Source organism: Microplitis mediator, chromosome 2 (genome assembly GCF_029852145.1).
Source record: "Microplitis mediator isolate UGA2020A chromosome 2, iyMicMedi2.1, whole genome shotgun sequence".
Lineage (NCBI taxonomy): Eukaryota > Metazoa > Arthropoda > Insecta > Hymenoptera > Braconidae > Microplitis > Microplitis mediator.
Genome location: NC_079970.1, coordinates 4,383,349 through 4,403,644, shown reverse-complemented (window position 1 = coordinate 4,403,644; position 20,296 = coordinate 4,383,349). Strand labels below are relative to the sequence as shown.

The 20,296-nt window shown below is 29.5% G+C and overlaps 5 protein-coding genes across 6 annotated transcripts; 3 read left to right on the top strand and 2 right to left on the bottom strand.

Moving 5' to 3' along the window:
• The first annotated feature begins 1,235 nt into the window (after positions 1-1,235).
• On the top strand, positions 1,236-2,945 carry LOC130663025 (kelch domain-containing protein 10 homolog). The gene is made up of 2 exons (XM_057462054.1): positions 1,236-2,457; positions 2,652-2,945. Exons 1-2 carry the CDS (start codon positions 1,474-1,476, stop codon positions 2,817-2,819), a joined length of 1,152 nt encoding a protein of 383 aa, XP_057318037.1. The 5' UTR covers positions 1,236-1,473; the 3' UTR covers positions 2,820-2,945.
• Positions 2,946-3,527: 582 nt separating this feature from the next.
• On the top strand, positions 3,528-5,548 carry LOC130678697 (uncharacterized). Of its 2 annotated transcripts, none has more exons than XM_057486102.1 (3): positions 3,528-3,764; positions 5,172-5,315; positions 5,385-5,548. In XM_057486102.1, the coding sequence occupies exons 1-3, from the start codon at positions 3,618-3,620 to the stop codon at positions 5,424-5,426; spliced, it is 333 nt and encodes a 110-aa protein (XP_057342085.1). In that variant the 5' UTR covers positions 3,528-3,617; the 3' UTR covers positions 5,427-5,548. The 2 variants fall into 2 exon arrangements, with proteins under 2 accessions (XP_057342085.1, XP_057342084.1); XM_057486101.1 differs by having other exon boundaries at positions 3,531-3,764; positions 5,405-5,548.
• LOC130678696 (trafficking protein particle complex subunit 5) lies at positions 5,546-7,426 on the bottom strand. Its single transcript, XM_057486100.1, has 3 exons — positions 7,254-7,426; positions 6,106-6,415; positions 5,546-5,739 (listed from the first exon to the last, which is right to left on the bottom strand). The coding sequence occupies exons 1-3, from the start codon at positions 7,424-7,426 to the stop codon at positions 5,641-5,643; spliced, it is 582 nt and encodes a 193-aa protein (XP_057342083.1). The 3' UTR covers positions 5,546-5,640.
• Positions 7,427-7,581: 155 nt separating this feature from the next.
• Positions 7,582-12,154, top strand: LOC130678694 (exocyst complex component 4). The gene is made up of 4 exons (XM_057486098.1): positions 7,582-7,725; positions 7,840-8,001; positions 8,683-9,885; positions 10,605-12,154. The coding sequence occupies exons 1-4, from the start codon at positions 7,672-7,674 to the stop codon at positions 12,090-12,092; spliced, it is 2,907 nt and encodes a 968-aa protein (XP_057342081.1). The 5' UTR covers positions 7,582-7,671; the 3' UTR covers positions 12,093-12,154.
• An 11-nt stretch (positions 12,155-12,165) lies between these two features.
• LOC130678695 (double-strand break repair protein MRE11) lies at positions 12,166-17,414 on the bottom strand. Its single transcript, XM_057486099.1, has 10 exons — positions 17,173-17,414; positions 16,938-17,106; positions 16,727-16,857; positions 15,741-15,931; positions 15,100-15,313; positions 14,678-15,014; positions 14,462-14,609; positions 14,017-14,174; positions 13,537-13,942; positions 12,166-12,413 (listed from the first exon to the last, which is right to left on the bottom strand). The coding sequence occupies exons 1-10, from the start codon at positions 17,279-17,281 to the stop codon at positions 12,300-12,302; spliced, it is 1,977 nt and encodes a 658-aa protein (XP_057342082.1). The 5' UTR covers positions 17,282-17,414; the 3' UTR covers positions 12,166-12,299.
• Between the last annotated feature and the right edge of the window lie 2,882 nt (positions 17,415-20,296).

Genomic DNA, 20,296 nt, shown 5'->3' with positions numbered 1-20,296 from the left:
TAAGTTGGCGCTACTGCGCGTCACTGTATTCGACGTTCAAATTTTTGCTAAAGTGGGGGAGGTCGATGAATCGCAAAATCGATTGTTTTGTATCAACTGGCGGTCCAATAGCGGCAGTCAGTATCATCGACAACTTCAGTAGTAGTCCAGATTCTTCTTTGTTCTTTACGTTTGAATTGAAACAGTATCGCAGTGGCGTCATGTAAAATTGTGCAGTGATTGTAAAATTTATCTTTTATTAATATTAATTGTGCAAAGTATCTGTAGTGTAGTTAAGTGTTGAGTGTTCAGCGCTAGTGTACAGTGTTAAGTGTTCGATGGTAGTGTAAAGTGTTGCTGATTGCTGATGCTGACAACTTTCAAGTTCCTGAGCAAAATCATCTGGCATCGTATGGTGGGGAAATAGCAGTTAAGTGACGTTTTTTAGCTGCAATACACTTGGAGCAATTTAATTTAAATCTTCAAGTGTATTAGGACACCCTTCTGCATATTATTTTCCCGCCAAGGTTTGTTCAAACACTCAAGTGTTTTTTTTTAATATTTCAAATATTTTTCTGCCGCCATTTTATTTTGACGTACGATTTTTAGTTTTTCTCCAGTTCCTAATTATTTATTTTTCAAATATTTAAATTTACCACGCAAGTAATAAGAATAATTAATAAAAATAACGAATTTTAAGTACATTTTTTAGCCTGGGTGCATTCGGACATGCTCGAGCTCTAGCTCTAGCCAAGTGTTGCCATACAGCACGAGCTAGATCTAGAGCATTTCCGAATGCAACCTTAATTTTCAATCAATAAAATTTTAAATCTAAACATGAATTTTCTGTCTATAAATTTTTAAACAAAAAATATTTCGGATGTTAAAAAAAATTTATCGTTCGTTTTTATGAATGCGAAGTTGCTGACAATTGTCAATTTTCAAATTTTCGAATAAATAAATAAGATCTAAGAAGAATAGAATTGAAAACTGGTACGCACATTTTTTCTATTTCATTATTTGAATAAATTTATTTATTTAAAAATTTATAAATTGTTTAGTGTCTGCTACATTCAAACTCATTCGTTTTTTTAAAATTTCAAACATTGAGATTTGAAATATCGTTGCAGCCATTTCGCCCAGATGGCGCCGTTTTGTTTTTCAAAATTAAACGTGTATGTAAAAACCGCCTTTAGCTCCGTCGTTTTGCTTGCGGTAAAAAATTTACCAAACATTTTGTTTATCAACAAAAATTACATGCGTCAGTACCAGATGTCTGACATCACAAACAAAAAAAAAATGGCACACGCACTCTCCTACTTTTTCAAACTATAAATTAGTCATTGTCATATCATTTATATCTACGAAACATTTAACTTACTGAGTTAAAATAAAAAAATTAGTTCTAATTATATCTACATACATCAAACAGTAAACCAACTTCCAATAAAATTACATATATTTGTGCAACAGTTAAAAAACACCGTTCAAAAAATGTTCAAATTCAAACCTTTCCTTTTAAAAAAAAATCCAGTGGCCGGTTCTGAAAAACCATCTGCACGCAGGTTAATACTAAATACCAATAATAATAATACGATAACATTTTATACTTATTACGCCGTACAATATGTCTGGAGTTACAATCTATCATCGCGTCAGTATAAACTCTTAGAAGCGATTAAATATGACGACAATAGATTACCTCTCAATAACAACAAAATGATCGGCATTACTTCTGAAAACAATAATTTGATAATTTGCTGGATGAGTGGTCATTTACGTTCATCACCATTTGTGTATTTACACACGTGGAACTTGATAACTAATCATGCTTATACGGTCGTTACTAACAATAGTGACGTAATATTGAAATATGGCGCGTACCCGAGAAATTTAATTCGTCATGGCGATTATTATTACACGATTTCCGCGGATGAATGTTATAATAAAGGATTTATTTTCGGAGTTTATCGATTGCATATCGCTAGTAATTCATGGGAGTGTGTGTACGACTTAAATGAATTAGATTCCGATTCAAGTCCGTTGACAAAAGTCCCAAAGACATTAATTTGTGATGGAAAAATGATTTACTGTTTGGTATTTACGGAGTCGGATGAATCGTTACCGCTGTGTAAAATATCGGGATTCAATTTAGTCGATTCTAAATGGTATATTTTAGACACTATTGGTGACGATAGTGCCGGTAATTCTTGTTACCCGATTCAGAGAAACAATTTTGATGTTACTCAGTACAAGGATCCAGATACTGGTGATACCTATGGTATTTTATCAGGTGGGACTAATTATACGGATGCCTTTAGTGATATTTGGAAGATAAATTTGAAAACTTTAACATGGACATGTCTTGGAAAATTTGGACTAGTGTTGCCTCATCCGATAGATTTTCATTCAACGACTGTCACTGCGGCTGGAAGGCTTGTACTTTGTGGTGGCGACTATTCGTTTGCTAAACAAAATGTATGTTTATTTAATAATAATAAAATAATCAAATTTAATTTAATTTTTAATGAGTAATTATTACGGAAAAATAATTATTATGTTAATTTTTGAATTACCCAATTATAAAATATCCAAATTTTACAGTACAAATTAAGCCCGTCAGGGATATTTTTAGATGACAACTTGGACTAAAAAATTTAATTTTTTTATAGTGGAGAAACAATCCAACAATTTATTCTGCTTGGTTGAGAGTTCCAAAACTTACGGATATTTGTTGGGATGCAGTTTTACATTATTGTCCAGATTTACCTTTGAAATCTGAAGAAGAAATAACATCATATGGTATTCCAATAAAATTTTTTCACTCTCGAATCAGTTAATAGTTTATTTATTTTTAAAAAATTTTAATATTTAAAAAAAATACAACTATTGAAAGTACAAACAAATTGTCAATTAAGTAAAATAATTAAGACTGTCAATAAATATATAAATTTTAAATAAATATTTTCAACAAATAAACTTCAATAAATTTTTACCATCCTTCAAAAAGTTGCTGTTCAGCGTTTCCGTCAAATTAACGTCAAGTTCTGCTGTTCTAAGTTTTGATTCAAGTATCAGTACAATACCTGATAGCAAAACTCATTGGTCAGAAACTTGGTGTCTATTACTTGCGATAGTTGACATCAAATTCGGCCTTTGTAACTGTTGACTACAAGTTGTGGCCAACTTTCTGATAAAATTAAAGCCAAGTCGTCAACTTTTGCCATTAACTTTCTCAAAAAGTTGTCGTCAACTTACAGAAATATAAATTTTTACGTTAAACTTGGCAACAAATTGCAGCAATAGTTTGTCGCATACTTGCCGTCAAATTGGCTATCAGGGTACAGATAATAGGAATGAAAGTTGACTTAAAAAGTTGCCTTCGAGTTACGGAAAAAAAAAATTTGAGAGCAAAAATTAATTTGAATCTGACAAAAAGTTGCGGGAAAAATTTGAATGAGCAAAATTTAACTTACAAAATTGATGCTAGTTTATTATGACGGCGCCACATATTCTTTTCCTGAGCTCCCAGTGATCCTCAACAATTCCTTAATCCGCTTGCATTTATTTTTATAAGCAGAAATTCGCCCACTTCATTTTTCATTTTGTCAATAAAATAAAAATTACACATATTAAAAATGTCTGGGCGCGAGACGATAGATTTGTCTCCTGTTCAAAAAGAAATATTAGAACATCGTGCAGCGAGACGTAATAAATTACGTTATGAGTATTTGAAACAAACTCAAAATCCTTATCGTCATGGGCTGGGTATTGGAGGTTGTGTTGTAAGTGTCTACTTTAAAATTAAATATTTATCTATTAAAACAACGATAAGTACAAATTTTATTACAATAATATTTATTTAAATATTTTAATTTATTATTCATTTTATATTTTACTTGAAAGGAAATTTTAATTTCAAATTTAAATTCATTTTACGTCTATTACATAATGTCATTTTTTGTTTTTGTTATTTTATTACTGTCCTTAAAGTGAAAGACTCAATTATTGACACAGTATCAATTATTAATACTCGATTTTCATTAATTATTTACTTTACTTCCTCTAATATTTTCAGCAGTCATAAATATTTTAATATAATCTTCAAAATATTGAAAATTTTAAAATATATACTTCTAGTTTGTAATAGGTATAAAAGATTGAAAAAAACTACAATTAAATTTCACGACAACTCTGAAAAGAGATGAGTGCAAATGTAGCAGACATCAGAAAAATTTAAAACTACCAATGAGTAGATAATTAATAAAATAAAATTTAAAAAAAGTGCGCGCTTAAAAAATTTTTAAATTAATAACTGCATTTTTTATGAATATTTTTCTATTAATTATTTACTATACTTATTTACAATTTTAAATTTGTCTGATGTCTGCTACATTAACACTCATTATAAGATGACAGTAAAGTTGGCGGACATCTGACAATTTTTAAAACTTTAAAATAATGAAATAAAATTTTTTAAACAAAAAAATTAAAAAATTGGCTTTTGAAAAATTCTAAACTCAGTACATGTATTTTTCTTTTACTTGATGTAATCAATTTACATGATTATAAGACTTGACAATTATCGGTACATTTTAGTGATTATTTAAAATATTTTATATTTATTATTCAGTGTAATGATCATTAAAAAAAAAAACACTGATTAAATCAGAAGCAGCAAGTAAGAGTACGGACTTAAAAAATTAATATTAGAGATAATTAATAAATTATAATGCCTCAGATATCTCTTACAGTGTCAATAATGACAGTGTTACAATTCTACTCAAAACATCTCTACTCAAGGGAAGTTTCCACAACTCTAGTCACTCGCAACTTTACTCAGCTTCAACTCTACTCAGTTATATCTTTACTCAGCTTCAACTTTACTCTCAAAGAATAGCTTTTCAACGATAGGCTAAAGTACGTGAGTAATGTAGCTGAGTAAAGTTGAAGCTGAGTAAAGATATGACTGAATAGAGTTAAACCTGAGTAAGAAAAATTGTGAGTAGAGTCGAGGCTGAGTAAAGTTGTGAGTGACTAGAGTTTTAGCTACTTCCCTTGAGTAGAGATGTTGTAAGTAGAATTGTAACACTGCCTCAGTAATTGGGTCTTTTATTTTACTCAAGTAATTTTTTAATTTAATTTTATTATTGTTAAAAATTAATAGCTAATGTTTTAATTTATTAAAATAGGAAGATGTTGGAATAAATCGTTTCATGGCAATGAAAGTATCAGCAACTCATTTTTTCAAACCATCATGGAAAAATGCTGGCTTTATGACTGCAGTTTGTGTGATACCAATAGTAGCTCTCACATACGGTTGTTATCACGATAGGGTATTTTTCCATTTTTTTATTAAATATTTATACTTTTTATAAGTTTAAATTTTATTAAATGTATAATAGCTCGTTTTTTTTCCTAACAGAAAAGCAAAGAACACCGATTGAGGACTGGTCAAGTGAGTTACCGCGACCGGGAATACAAATTTAATTAAATTACAGTTACTACAGAAGTACACGTGTATAATAATAATAATTGGAACAATAAATAAGTAGAAGTAAAAAAATTATATACATAAAAATTTATTTGTCATTTATCTTCAATTAAATTTTAAATACACAATTATAGTTATTATAATTTAATAATGCTAATGATGAATGTTTATTTGTCATCAAGTTGCTTGTCTCGTGCTATTACCGAGTCATCAAATTTCACCATATACGTTGTACCTTTATGCCAATGCGCTGTTACTTTTGCTGGCTGTAAAAATTTATATTAATAAATAACTTGAATACATTTAATAGACAACTCATCGATAAAATTATCGATTGATTTTTTATTCTTAAAATAAATTTATAAAATTTAACAGATACTTCAAATAGAATTATTTTGATCTAAAAAAATAAATTTTGAAAATTTATTTTATGAAGCTTTAAGTCCTAGAAGAATTAAATTTTTTTCTTCTTTGTATTCAATTATTTAAATTAATTGAAATTAAATTAAGTGAATTTATTTAGCTGCCAAGTGATTTGTAAATTTGGTAGTAATCTTTAATTCTTTACTGTGTTAAACTACAGCTTTACGGACCATAAGTTAATACTTAATTTTCTGTATTGAAGTACTTACGAAACCAGAGTCACATAACACAGCTTCGACAATACCGGCAACAAATGACGCACAGTTTAAACTACCTTTGTCTTTAGGTACTGACACATATTTATTAACCAACGATTCTTTTTCGATAATATAATATGTACGTTCATCGTCATTTGCGTGCTCCAATTTATCAGCTTCGCGGCCAAACAACGATTTCCACAGTGTACTCTTTACAAATAATAATATGTTGAGTAATTTTATTTCACGTTTTCCATTTTTATCTCGCATTATTAGTAAATCTGTTACTCGGTGGCCAACATCTGCTCCAACTTCAGCAAGTCTAAAATATGTAAAATTTTAGATACTGACATAAAGTAAAACCGTTTTTCTTAGCTCTACAATCAGCAATTTTATTAATGACCAACTTTACATTATTTTTTATTTACTTAATTAAACAACAAAGTAAATTATTAATTTCACATCATTCTGTCTGCAATTTTTGTCATTTTGTATTGTTTATATTTTATTTCTTCATTTGAAAGACATAATTTTTTTTAATGTCTGGTACTTCCAGTATTATAAATAATTGTCGCTATATTTTTAAATAATCTGTCATTTTTTTACAAGAACAAAAATTTCTAACGTCTCCGATTATCAGTATGATCATATTTTATGAGTGAATGTAGCAGACATCTGATAAATTTAAAATTATTAATAGATGGGGTAAATAATTGATAAAATAAAATTTCAAAAAATGCACATTTACAAAATTTTCAAATCAATAAGTGCATTTTTTATAAATATTATTTTTTAAATTGTTTCCTTTATTTATTATGATCTTGAAGTTAGCAGACAATTAAAAATTTTTGAATTTTATTTTCAACTAGTTAATTACAAAAATTAAAAAAACTAAAAATATTCACTTGTAAAAAATTTAAAAAACTAAAAGTGCAATTTCTTAAAATATTTTTTTTTTTAATAACTTATGATTTTGAAAAATTCCAAAAATTATTAGACGTCAGCTAACTTCAGTATCATTTATTTATTTATAATTTTAAATTTGTCTGATGTCTGCTACATTTATACTCGTCTACATTCACACTCATTAATTTAAAATTTTCTGACTGTAGAGTTTAAATAATTATATTATTTATTAATTAAATAAATAAATTACTTACTTATTTTGTAATTCAGGTACAGTATAAACACGATTTTGACAATATTGTACTAATTCAGAAAATAATAATGCATAACAACTCAAACTAACCTCACCTTTACCTTTACTCAATGATTTATCAAGTATACTTGTCCTAGGACGTACTGCTGATATTGTCATATTATTCAAATTCATTATTACAAACTATATTTATAATAAATATATTATCACAACTTAATTATTATTATTAATTCCCAATAATAAAATTCAATAAGCGCAAGTTTTTACGAGCGCACTTGCCAGAGCTGTCATAACAATCAGCTGTTTCAGATGGCGTTTGACAGTTGTAACAAAAAACAACCTCCTGTGTTAAATAGATAAACAATATATTTTTTGAATGTGTAATAAATGACTATTAATTTATTAATTAATTAATAAAAATGTCCGGGCCACCGATAAAACCTCCGCGAGGTATAAAACATACCAAGGAAACGGTAAGTTTTTCTTAATATAATTGCAAATAAATATATAAATTAATTATTTAAGGTGTGTTAAGGTTATATATTTATAATTGTAACAATTGTTTTTGTTATTTAATTTTTTTTTAGAGTGGTTTATTGATATCTGTAATAAGAGCATTGTCAGCAAGTGAAACAAATGAACAGAGAGAAGTTGAAAAAGCTAAACTTGAAAAAGAATATAAAAGAAGTGATCAAAAACTTGATGAATTGGTTTCACTGCATGATCAAGATCTCACTGAAGTTATGAAAGTATGTATTTTTAATTAATAATTATTATTATTAATTATTATGACCAAGAAGTTTGATGATACTGAAGTCAGCTGACGTATGATTATTTTTTGAATTGATTCAAAATTATGAATTATAAAAAACAAAAATATTTTATTAAATTGCACTTATAGTTTTTTCAATTTTCTACATATGCATTTTTTTTTTTTTCTAAATTAATTTGTTGAAAAAAAAACCGAAAATTGTCAATTGTCTGCTAACTTCAGGAATGATCCTGAAGTTGGCAGACAATTCAAAATTTTCGGATTTTTTTTCCATTAAATAAAATCCAAAGAAAAAAAAAACCAGAAATATGCACATGTAGAAAATTTCAAAAACTATAAGTGCAATTTTTTAAAATATTTTATTTTTTTAATTTATCGTTTTGAATAAATTTCAAAAATTATTAAACGTCAGCTAACTTCAGGATCATGAAGTTTGCAGACAGTTAACAATTTTTGAATTTTTTTTTCTCAAGAACTCACTTACAAAAAAAAAAACTAAAAATATACACATGTAGAAAATTAAAAAAACTACAAGTGCAATTTTATAAAATATTTTTTTTTTTTATAATTCATAATTTTGAATCAATTCAAAAAATTATACGACGTCGGCTTAACTTCAGTATCATAAATTATTAATAATTACTTGTAATTTTTATAGATTTTTAGTAATTTATCTGAGCGAGTTACGTCATCACGTGAAAAAATTCATACAGTCAAAGAAAATTTGAATGCTTGTAAACAATTGTTGAGATGTAGACGTGAAGAATTGATGAAATTATGGCTAGAAGGTATTGAACATAAACATGTATTACATTTATTAAATGATATCGAAAAACTAAAAGAAGTACCGGCGAAACTGAGTAATTATTTGAATAAAAAATTATATCTGCACGCGACTCAGCTCTTGGTATCAGCATTGTCAATGGGCGATGGTAATCTCGAGGGTGTTGAAGCCTTGAGAGAACTGAGAATGGAGTTGGAGACTAAAAAGCAGCAGCTGCAATCTAAATTGCTTGAAGAATTGACCAGACACTTGTATGTTGAGACCACTCGCGAGGTTTTGCTCAAGAGACAGGGATCAGGACGTGACTTCCAACGTGGTAATGAAGCTCGGGGCTCTAGGGGCAATAAAGTTAAACGCGCATTGCTGGACGTTAGTTATCCAAACAGTCAACTGTCACGGGGAGCTAATATTCAACAGGAAGATCTGACTAATATTATTGAAGATGAAAATTCATTAAATCCGGAAGAAAATTCCGAACATTTCATTGCTATTATTGTTGAATGCTTAGCGTTGTTGAATAATATTCCCGAAGCCATTGACGCTATCAAGAGTCGAATGCAGACTGAATTATTGAATATCATTGCACGTACATCGGACACAGTAAAAGCTAATGCTGGTAAATCGATGGCTAAATCTGATGTAAATGGCGTGCGTATTAATGACGTTGATATTAAAGACAGTAATGGCCAATCAGCGTTGCTTGAATTATTACAAACGCTTTTTGATCAATTTAAACTGATTGCAAATGCCCACTCAATGGCGTTACGTAGTTTTTCTCATGTTTGTAAAAAGTATAATGTCGATGTACGTTTGTATGAAATGCCTGATGTCTGGAGTAAAATACAAACAGTCTTACAATTATTACTGACGGAGTATCTTGATATACAGAATGTCGTCGATCGTCCGTTTCAGTCAACAAATTTTTCAGAAGCTACCATTGATATCAATACTTACTTCGCAAAACGTAAACCTCAGAGACAAAAAAATGGCGCTTTATTTAAATTTGACTTTTCTTTACATCCTAAAACTTTGAATACTTATTTAAAGGATCACAAAGTTAATAATTTTAGTTTGACAGTAAGTAAATTTTATTTTATTATTTAATTAAAGGGCTAAAATAAAAAGACATGAAATTTTTATTCATTATTTTTTTTTTTTTCAAGACTAAAATAATTTAAAAATTTTTAAATTTATATTTGTTTAACCCGTGTAAAAAAAATTCGTTCCAAAAAGATTCAAAAAAAGTTCCGCATGTAGAACTTCTAAACATGAGACAGATTAGAACTTCGAATGGAACTTTTTTGAAACGTTAGTAATTTTAATGGTAAAAAAAAGTTTTTATAAAAAAATTTAGAGTCAAAAAAGGACGTTCTTGGAATTTTTTATGGACGTTTTATTTGGTTCTATAAAAAATTCAAAAGAAGTGATTTCGAAAAGTTCTTGAAACGCCTTTTTTAGTTCATAAAAAAGTCAAAAGTGGTGATTCGGAACTTTTTTGGAATGTTTTTAGAAAGTCTTTTTTAGCTTCCGAAAAAGGTCAAAAGAGGTGATTATGGAAATTTTTTTAAATATCCATATAAAATTCCAAAAAATTTCCAAGAACGTCCTTTTTTTACTTCAAATTCGCTCATAAAGACTTTTTTATTTTTCCATCAAAATTACTAACGTTCCAAAAAAGTTCTAATCTGTCTCATGTTTAGAAGCTCTACATGCAGAACATTTTTGGAATCTTTTTGGAACTAATTTTTTTTACACAGGAAAGGACAATAAATACTAGATGTTTTAATTTTTTTCAGGACAACGTGTCGGCAAAAATATCAAAGCGACTCGTATGTGAACCAGATCCTAAAAATATAACATTTATATTCCGTCCTATGATGCAATTTATCGAAGAAATAGAGCGCGCATTAGAAATTCAACCTGGTAATTCGTGTACTTTAAATAGTTTTATAGCTGACTACATAAAAGAAGAATTTCTTGGTCGGCATCATATAATGGTAGCGACGACAATTGACGCAGCGACAAAAGCATCAGATGCCTGGCAAACAATAACGCCGCCAGAATTGATGAAAGAATTAGGATTAGCACGACCGTTGTTGCAATCAACTGTAAAAGTTGAACAATGTTTAGCCGAGTTACGAGCACTGATGATTGCTCTGCCACTTCAAGGTGAACACTTTTGTACTCTGGCTCTAAATATTTTGCACAATTATCGCGAAACATGTCAATCAGCGTATCGTAACATCACATTATCGGGCAGCGAAGAACGTAAAATATGTTCAGGCGCCTGGTTAAAGGACGACGATATCAGTAGATTTATAAAATCACTTCCAAACTGGGACAATATGAAGAGTGAGTCAATCAGCGATAAACGTGGAAAGATAACACGCGGTTGGTCAATGCGTCGACAGGAGACTCAGGATGAAGAGAGTCCTGAAGACGTCCGTCAGCGTAATTTACGTGAAGCCGAAATTCTTGCGAGTAATTTAGGCGAAGGTGGAATTAATTCCAGTGAAATTTTATCGGACGTTGGTCAGTTACGTTGCCTAGCACTTTTACAAGAAAGTGTTGAGTGGTTTGCGTTGTCAATACGTTCACTTACTGCTGAATTGAAACAGTCTAAGAGTAGTACCGACAGTCAGATTTTACTACCACGCGTATCTGATTCGCTTGTTGAATTACTTGAACAAGTAGCCGTTGAATTTGAAGAACTTGCTAACACGTGCATTCTTCTGTTGCATCTTGAAGTAAGAGTTCAGTGTTTTCATTATTTATTGCCACGTGGTGAGTACAGTCATCTCTGTGACGGCGTTCAAGATCCTCAGGAAGCTGATCCTCGTGTACAAGAACTCAGTCGTGTTCTACAAAATATAGACGAGTCGTTGCAGTCAACACTGCATCCGAAAAAGACAAAATATATTTTTGAAGGCCTTGGTCACTTGATAACTAAAATATTAATAACATCCGCCCAGTATATTGATAAAATAGATAAAAGTGGGATTCAACGCATGTGCCGGAATGTTTTTACACTCCAGCAGACACTCACTAATATCACGATGGCACGCGAACTGGCGCTGGATTACGCAAGACAATACTTTGAACTTTTTTACGAAACACCTGATGATATTTTGAATAATATACTTGAGAATGGACCACAATTTTCAGAGCTGGAGTATATAAATGCTTTTCAGTTGATTGCTAGAAGTCAGACGCAGTATTCGTCAATGAGTAAATATTTAGAAAAATTATCTGAGATTCTTGGTGAGATTGGGGCGTCAGTTTAGTTTTATGGAGTTTATATTATATTATTATAATAAATATATTGTTGATTGGATTGGTAATAAAATTGTTATCAAAAATTATTTATTATTTATAAACCTTTTATAAATTATTACAAGTTTTTAATAAAAATAATACTTGAAGATAGAAAATTTAATTCCATTAAAGTAACTGAGGTAATGATGGATATTTATTTATTTTTAAAATTATCTTTAATCAGAATCACTGTTGTAGAATTGCGTTGGCTTACGAGCCGCTGGTCGTTGAGTTGATGTGGTAAACTGACTTGATGGCTGGAGAAATTGATCGAAGTTTTGATTTGATGCCTATAAAAAAATGATAATAAATAAATAAGATAACAATATTTATAGTGCAGTAGACTACCCGTCGAAAGCCTGGTCTGGGGGAAATTTTTCTGGAATTCGTCTTCTCACTACCGTGCGTTTAGTTTTGTTCTCGACTACGTTATAAGCCTGTTTTATTTGATATTCTTTTAAATGTCATTTACATTTTGTTACATACGCGACTGTCCCGATTTTCCTGGTGCTTATGGCGCTAAAATAAACACTTATCTTTTTACACTGATAATAATTATAATCACTTCTGTATACAGAAGTTTGTGCTCAACAATAAGAATACAAGAAAAAAATTCGCGTAAATTTTTCAAAGAAATTTCTAAAAGATATATTCATATATCTAATGCCACAAAAGAATGTTGAAATTGAGGTCGTGAAAAAAATATGTTAATAAGACAATCAGCATGATAATTAGCAAGACCATCAGCAAGACAATTGTCTTGTTCGTTGTCTTACTGGCAGTCTTGCTCATTGTCTTGCTGGTGATCTTGCTAATTATCATGCTGATTGTCTTATTAACATATTTTTTTCACGACCTCAATTTCAACATTCTTTTATGGCATTAAATATTTGAATATATCTTTTAATTTAATTCACGTGAATTTCCTCGCGATCGTAATTTTGATATAGACAAATTCGGGCGAATTCTTTTCTTTTATTCTTATTGTTAAGCACAAACTTCTGTACCCTGATTATAATGATAACGGTATTGATTACAGTAATAATAAGAATAATAATTTTATAGATCAACTTAATACTCAATAAAACTTTTCAATTGTAACAGAAGCTTTGAATGTAATTCATGACAACAATTATGAATAATAAATTATATTTTATCTAATAATGATTAAATTATTCTCCGCGAAACATCGATAGTAAATTTTCATCATTTATTTTGATATTTTGTTCCTATTGTTAGTTTATAATTTAGACAATTTTAACGGAGGCTTATAACGGGTTCTCTGGTACGAAAATCCTTAGAGTGGTTAAGTGGGGGAAGCTGTTTGGACTCAGTAATTCCCGATTAAGGGGAAGAGGCTTATGAAGAGCAGGCTTATGACGGGTAGTCGACTGTAAATTAAATTACTAGTACCTGATTATTTTGAGCTTGAGTAGTTATAGTTAAAGGACTTCTGGCTGTTGAAGATCCAGAAGCAGCGCGTCCTCTACCACCACGAGTTGTTGCACGTGTAGTTTTAGCTCTTGTACCTCTACCGCGCCCGCGACCGCGAGTAGATACCGGAGTAGACACCGGAGCAGGATCATCTTCAGTATCCAAATTCCCTAAATCATCTAGTGCTTCTTCTCCCCCAAAGCTCTCATTTAATCTATTACGCGCCTCCCGGTCATTCAACAGTTCTTTGAATTGATTCATTTCATCAGTCGTATTCTTCCCAAGACGTTCACTTCGGAATTTTTTAACTTCAATGTTGTAATCGTCGCGGTTCAATTTTATTTGCCGACCAATAAAGTGGTCAAGAGTCTTCTTTACTTGATAACTGAAATTAATATTTCGTTTTAATCACTATATATTTTTTTGGTGGCGAAGCTGAGAAAGTAATTAAATATTTACTTGAAGATACTTAAAAATGCTTCATTGTCATTAGCTTTTACGCATCTATCTAATGCTTCATTCATTCCTAGCAATGAGAGCACCCGTAAATTCTCATCATTTTTTATGAAATTTTTTTCAATTTCATTTTGAACGGCAAGTGACCAGTCTTTATCAGCCTACATAAATAAATAAACAAAAATATATGTGATAAAATTAGTATATTACACATCGAGGGAAGTAAAGTAAGAAATGTCTCAGATCACATGTAATTGTTGGCCGAGGCGAAGCCGAGGTCAACAAACATGTGATCTGAGGCTTTCTTATTTACTTCCCGAGGAGTGTATGCTATTTTTCTCCTCGACAGAGACGGAAAGCGGCAACTTCGTTTTGCACAGCGGGACGAAAGTTGACTCTTTCCGCCCGTCGAGGAGAAAACATATTTATATGTTGAATCTTAAAGTACCTCGTGTTGAAAACATTCAGCTAAATCAGCAGCAGCATCTTCAACATCAAAATCTAAATTTTGTTTAGAATTTTGCGACGCTCTATCGCGTCTAAACAAAACTAAATCTTTAGCATTGGCAACTGTGTCGCAGTATTTACGTGAAATCCTGCAAAAAAAATGTTCAAATCATTTATTAAAAAATATATTATAATACATAATTTAAGAAATACTCACAACATGGGATCAAACTGTTGCGTATCATCGTGATACGTGAGTTTCAATCGAAGGAACGGCATCGTCGGTTGATTAGGATGACCTGTTAGAAGTTTTTTAACTTGCGGAAGCATTGTATTTTGTATGTAATCATCAACGTATTCAAGGATACCGTTCAATGAACTGTCACAATATTTTTTGTTAATAAGATCTGTGATATTGAGTGCATCAAAGACAAATGGTCTCACTGTTTGTAATTTTATGTCCTTAACGATAAAACGTGTTCCATCTATTTTCAACAGTCCCACGTGTTTTGGTTTAGCTTCACCTTCAGCTAAAGACGTTGCCACTGAACTTCCTGTCAAATAAATTGCAATTGATGAATCATTTGAATTTGAATTAATGAAATAAAAACACTGACAATTAATTAGTAAATTTATTACCTGGTTGTGTGATGTAATATTTTTCACCATCGGGTAGTGTTATCTCTTCCGGTGTGAGACGACACTCGTGCTCGTGGCCCCAAAAAATTAGATCAAAGAATGATGGCAGTTTATCTTCTGGAATGTATCCGTGACGAGTGTGTTTAGCACGATTTTGATGTAACACAAGAATGTTGACACAGTGTTCAATATTTTTCGGCCGTAGAAATGTGACCTAGAAAATTTTAAAAATTATTTTACAATTACATGGAAAAAACAATATAGTAGTGGAAATTTTCTAGGATAGTACTGAGTACTTTCTGTAAAAAAAAATTTCACACACGGAAAAAAAAAATAGTAGTGGCTAGAGATAGTACTGAGTACTATCCCGGACAGTAGTGGATATAGTCTAGATAGTAGTAGATATAGTCTAGATAGCATACAGTAGTCTGAAATTTTTTTCTTTATAGAAAGTACTCAGTACTATCCCAGAGAGTAGCCACTACTATTTTTTTTTCCGTGTACTGTATGCTATCTAGACTGTATCCATTACTATCTGGATAGTACTGAGTACAGTCCCAGACAGAATTTAATGATGATTGTATAAGTAATTAATTTTAAAAAATTTTAATTATTATTATTTGATGATTAATGATTCATACCAAGCCATTGCTGAATAATCTAGACAATCGTTGGTCTCCAATGAAACTAATACCATAAATAGCGACATAAGTATCACCTTTTTTAAATACCATTGGTGAAACTGTTAGATGAGTTAGATCTGTTGATTTTCCAAAGTAATTAACGAGTCCTGATGCTGCAAGTATATCCAATGTGCTTGTACACTCGAAACCTAAAAATTTATAATTATTATGATCATTTAAAATTTTTATAGGATACTTTAAGTTGCTAGAATAATTTTATTTATTGAATAAGTAACGTAAAAGACCCATTACCCGCTCACTTTTTCTTGAAGTGAGATTGAACCACTCAATATAAATTGCTAAATGCAATGAAAAATCTTTTCTTTTTTTTTTTATAGTTTTTCAACGTCATCTGAATTTAATTTAATGAACGAGCGTTACTAGACTGAGTACAATTTTGAAAATAGTCACAATTCAAATTTACAATAAATTATAAAATACTTTGATACGTCATATTTTAATAAATTTAGATTTACAAATTATTATTTATCAATGATAATTTTTATTTTTAAATTAATAGTTTTCCAAATCGGGTTTATTTTTATACGGGTTTCAATTAATAATCCTGCAGTTTAAGCAGACAATTAACATTCGGATTTTCTTTCAACAGATCAATTACAAAAATATCAAAGAAATAAAAAAATGCACATGTAGAAAATTAAAAAAGCTACAGGTGCAATTTTTCAAATATTTTTTTTTTTTGTAATTTATCATTCATTTAAAAATTCAAAAATTATTAGACATCGGCTAACTTCAGTATCATTCAAATTAAAATTACTAGTGTGTTTATACATTAATAATATATAGATATACCAGCAATTATAATTAAAGCCCAGTTTTAAAAACGAGCTCTTGAAGTGAGCGACTAAAAATACTGATCGGGTTTAGGGTCTTTTACTTAAATTAATAAATATAATTATTTAATTATAAGTAATAAAATATACTTGGATTGTCATGATTTCCATGAACAGTAAAAATTGGTAACCCAACATTCAAATTATCATTTTCAAAATTAAGACCTGTCGGATTCGATAGCGTTTCCGATGGATCGCTTAGAAACCGAAATTTAATTGTTCTGAAAAAACAGAATCAATAAATAATCGAATATTAAATAATTACAGACATTGATATCGATGATATTAAATAAATATTTACCGTTCGCCAAAGCAATATTTTTTCAATAAATTAATACATTTCAATACAACATTCTGCGATGGTGTACTATCGTGGAATAAATCGCCACCAAGTAAAATAAAGTCGACCTTTTTCGCTAGAGCAATTTGTAAAATTTCTTCGAATGTCGTAAAGCTGTCATTCCGGTCCGCTAAAAAAAAGATTGTAATTAATAATTTTTATTTATTGACACCGCGTAAATAAATAGTGACAGTACTTTTTTTCGAAGCGCGTTCTTCATAACCTAGATGACAGTCAGTAGCGAGTAATATTTTGAAAATATTTTCACTGCTTGACTGACTTGTATTTGAATCTGGAGTTGACATTTTACCAGCAGTTTTTTAAATAAATTAATTATAAAATTACGTTTCTTTACGACTTGTCAAAAGCAAACTTATTCAAGACAATGAATTTTCCCACATGTTTATGATGAAGTTTAAATTTGGGAATTGCGTATTATTGTCGGGGGATAAATTTTTACCATCACCGAAACATGTAACCGAACTACTGTACCCACATATCATAAAATACAGGAAAATACTGAGGAATATTTTTAAAATAAATTTGTAGATGGCAGGAGCGCGGGAAAAAATCAAACTTGTATTTTTTATTACACTCAAAGCACTTGAATGGTAATAAAACAAAAAATTTAAAAATTCAACTCATGATTTATTTATTACCATAATTTAAAATCACGTAATAAAACTCAAACTAACAAATAATACTTGAAGAATTTTAAATATTTCTTTTAAAAACCTGTATGACAAAAGAATTTTCTTATTTTTTTTCAAATTTTTATTTTAACGCGCCGTCACTTTATTATAATTATCATAAATAGCAATAATAAATTAAACATATTTCTTTTTTAAATATATTACCAATAAATCTTTAACGAATTTTAGAATATTAAAATATCCTTAGTATCATTTAATGGGCTTTAAATTAGCTCATCAAATAATAAAATTAATAATTATATAAATACGAGGCCTATATAAATGTATGATGGGTTTAAAAGCCGCATAATATATACACAAGTATTTAGAAGCCGGTTTTAAGGGGTCGCTCGGTTGGTTATTGAGCCAAAAATATAATAATATTAATAATAATAATTACTACAACTCGTATTCGTAGTCAGACATAAAGTTTATTACCTTAGCAGTTGTGAAAGCTATGTACTTCTCACCATTGCTTAAATTAATAGCTTCTAATTAAATTCATAACAGATTTACTATTCAATGCCATCAAATATTTACGTTTGGAAACATTAACACGGGCATTTTTTCATTTTTTAATGAAGCTAGTAAATAATTTTTTAGCTTCTTCGTAAGTGTGAATGTTAAGTTTTTTTTTTATTATTATTGTTATTATGAATAAAAAAATATTTGAATTAAAATTAATCCGTGTAAGGTATACCTTTCATAAAACGAGCTATGAAATCCCTCCTTCCCTATTAGCTCTGTCACAACCGACCATATTTAACGCTATTTGCCACATTATTATTACCCGCTACCTCTATAATTTATTGTCAGTATCACAAACCCGCTTTTCCTTCTACTATACAAACTGTATAGATACATATATATCATAAGCATTACTCGGAGAATAATATATATCTATTTGCTCATAAATCATTTGTTATCGAAAATTTGTAGTAATTAATTTAATACATTTTCATTTATTATTATTATTATTATTATTATTATTTAATAATATAAATATTGCGATGTGGTCAGGACATTAGTACTCTCATATTTTAAATATTATGGATGTAACGATGAGGAAAAGTGGAAAATGTGATAATTTTATGACACTGAAGTTAGCCGACGTCCAATAATTTTTGGATTTTTTTTTAAACAATAAATTATAAAAAAAAAATATTTGAAAAAATTGCACCTATGGTTCATTAAATTTTCTACATGTGCGTATTTTTATTTTTATTCTTTTTAAATTAAATCGTTGAAAAAAAAAAATTCAAAAATTTTTAACTGTCTGCTAACTTCAGGATCATATAATTTTCATATTTTTATTATATTTATTTTAAAATTATAGTTTTATTAATTACAATAAAGTCATGAACTATAGAAGTATTCTACTTATTTAGAAATGTCAAAAATTATTATATTGTCTATTTTTTTATATGAAATATAAATTTTTGAACAGTGGAATTACACAGAAAAAAAAGGATTTCTTGGCGCAAAAAATTTTTACCCGTCACTAGAAAATTTTTACTTGCCTCTAAAAATTTTATGCATTAGAAATTGAAAACAAAAATTTTCTGTAGTGAAAAAAAATTTCTTGCGTCGATAAATTTTTTCTAAGAAAATTTTTTTCTTCAATTCATAGTGCGAAATATTTCTTGCTCTAAGAAATTCTTTTTTTCTGTGGTCTTAGAAACGAAGTTAAAGCTTGTGAAAATATTTTATTTGTTGTATTTTCTTTCGATTCGCTTATTTGTCAGTGAAAAAATGACACGTGTTTTTAGTCACGATAACAAGCGTGCTTCTATAAGCATACAAACAAAAATAATTGTAGTAAAATTATTTTAAAGAATAATGGGCCCTTGTTTAAATTTCTAAAATTAATTGTCTAGATTTACATTAATTGCCATTAGTATTCAGATTTTTTCGAAACTAAAAATAATTTTTTTTTCATAACAGTGAAGAATTTTGTTATTTTTAAAAATTTGATCCAAAGTAATATAATTTAGTGCATCTAAATTGTTCATGTAGCGTTAAATATATCATCAGCTCCAGTTTACCCCAGGTCTTCCTGCAATAAATTATCATTGTACTTCAGTACACACCTTATTAATTTCACCATTAATAATAATTTAAAGAAAAAAAAAAAAAAATCAGAACCAGCTTTAGTATGATGAAGTTGAGGCGGACTGCCTGGAATGATATTCCACTGAAATTTATACAGTGTAAATGGTTTTAACGTTTTTTTAAGTAATAGCAATAAGTTAAGCCAGTAATCCGCGAGACAATGGGATCAACAAAAAAAATATTAAATAAACAGCAATATTCTTATATAATAGGTAGAATGAACATAACTAGCTAGTGTTAAAAGAGCGCGAGAAAGAACGAAGTATAAAAGTTATAGACAGGCTGGGATGCAGGCCGTTTGCAGCTGTAGTTTTTGGCCATTGTCATCATCACGTATTAGCTACACTAGCTCTCTTTCTTTATTTCCTCTCTCCATATACCACTATTATATGTTATTATATTAAACTAAACTTACACTAGACTACACTACACTACACTAGTGTATACAGTATATACAGATCGACTCTTTGCCCTTCTCTTAGCTTACACTCATCTCAGAGTCAGCCTTTTCACGTG

Excerpts from the sequence above, each read along its gene's own strand:
- LOC130663025 (XM_057462054.1), top strand. The coding sequence starts at position 1,474 with ATGTTCAAATTCAAACCTTTCCTTTTAAAAAAAAATCCAGTGGCCGGT. Across the intron at positions 2,458-2,651 it reads ATTCGTTTGCTAAACAAAAT|TGGAGAAACAATCCAACAAT; the intron begins GTATGTTTATTT and ends ATTTTTTTATAG.
- LOC130678697 (XM_057486101.1), top strand. The coding sequence starts at position 3,618 with ATGTCTGGGCGCGAGACGATAGATTTGTCTCCTGTTCAAAAAGAAATA. Across the intron at positions 3,765-5,171 it reads TGGGTATTGGAGGTTGTGTT|GAAGATGTTGGAATAAATCG; the intron begins GTAAGTGTCTAC and ends TTATTAAAATAG. Across the intron at positions 5,316-5,404 it reads ACGGTTGTTATCACGATAGG|AAAAGCAAAGAACACCGATT; the intron begins GTATTTTTCCAT and ends TTTTCCTAACAG.
- LOC130678694 (XM_057486098.1), top strand. The coding sequence starts at position 7,672 with ATGTCCGGGCCACCGATAAAACCTCCGCGAGGTATAAAACATACCAAG. Across the intron at positions 8,002-8,682 it reads ATCTCACTGAAGTTATGAAA|ATTTTTAGTAATTTATCTGA; the intron begins GTATGTATTTTT and ends TAATTTTTATAG. Across the intron at positions 9,886-10,604 it reads TTAATAATTTTAGTTTGACA|GACAACGTGTCGGCAAAAAT; the intron begins GTAAGTAAATTT and ends AATTTTTTTCAG.
- LOC130678696 (XM_057486100.1), bottom strand. The coding sequence starts at position 7,426 with ATGAATTTGAATAATATGACAATATCAGCAGTACGTCCTAGGACAAGT. Across the intron at positions 6,416-7,253 it reads GTACCTGAATTACAAAATAA|ACTTGCTGAAGTTGGAGCAG; the intron begins GTAAGTAATTTA and ends TACATATTTTAG. Across the intron at positions 5,740-6,105 it reads TGTTATGTGACTCTGGTTTC|CCAGCAAAAGTAACAGCGCA; the intron begins GTAAGTACTTCA and ends AAATTTTTACAG.
- LOC130678695 (XM_057486099.1), bottom strand. The coding sequence starts at position 17,281 with ATGTCAACTCCAGATTCAAATACAAGTCAGTCAAGCAGTGAAAATATT. Across the intron at positions 14,610-14,677 it reads CAACAGTTTGATCCCATGTT|GATTTCACGTAAATACTGCG; the intron begins GTGAGTATTTCT and ends TTTTTTTTGCAG. Across the intron at positions 12,414-13,536 it reads CTCAAGCTCAAAATAATCAG|GCATCAAATCAAAACTTCGA; the intron begins GTACTAGTAATT and ends ATTTTTTTATAG.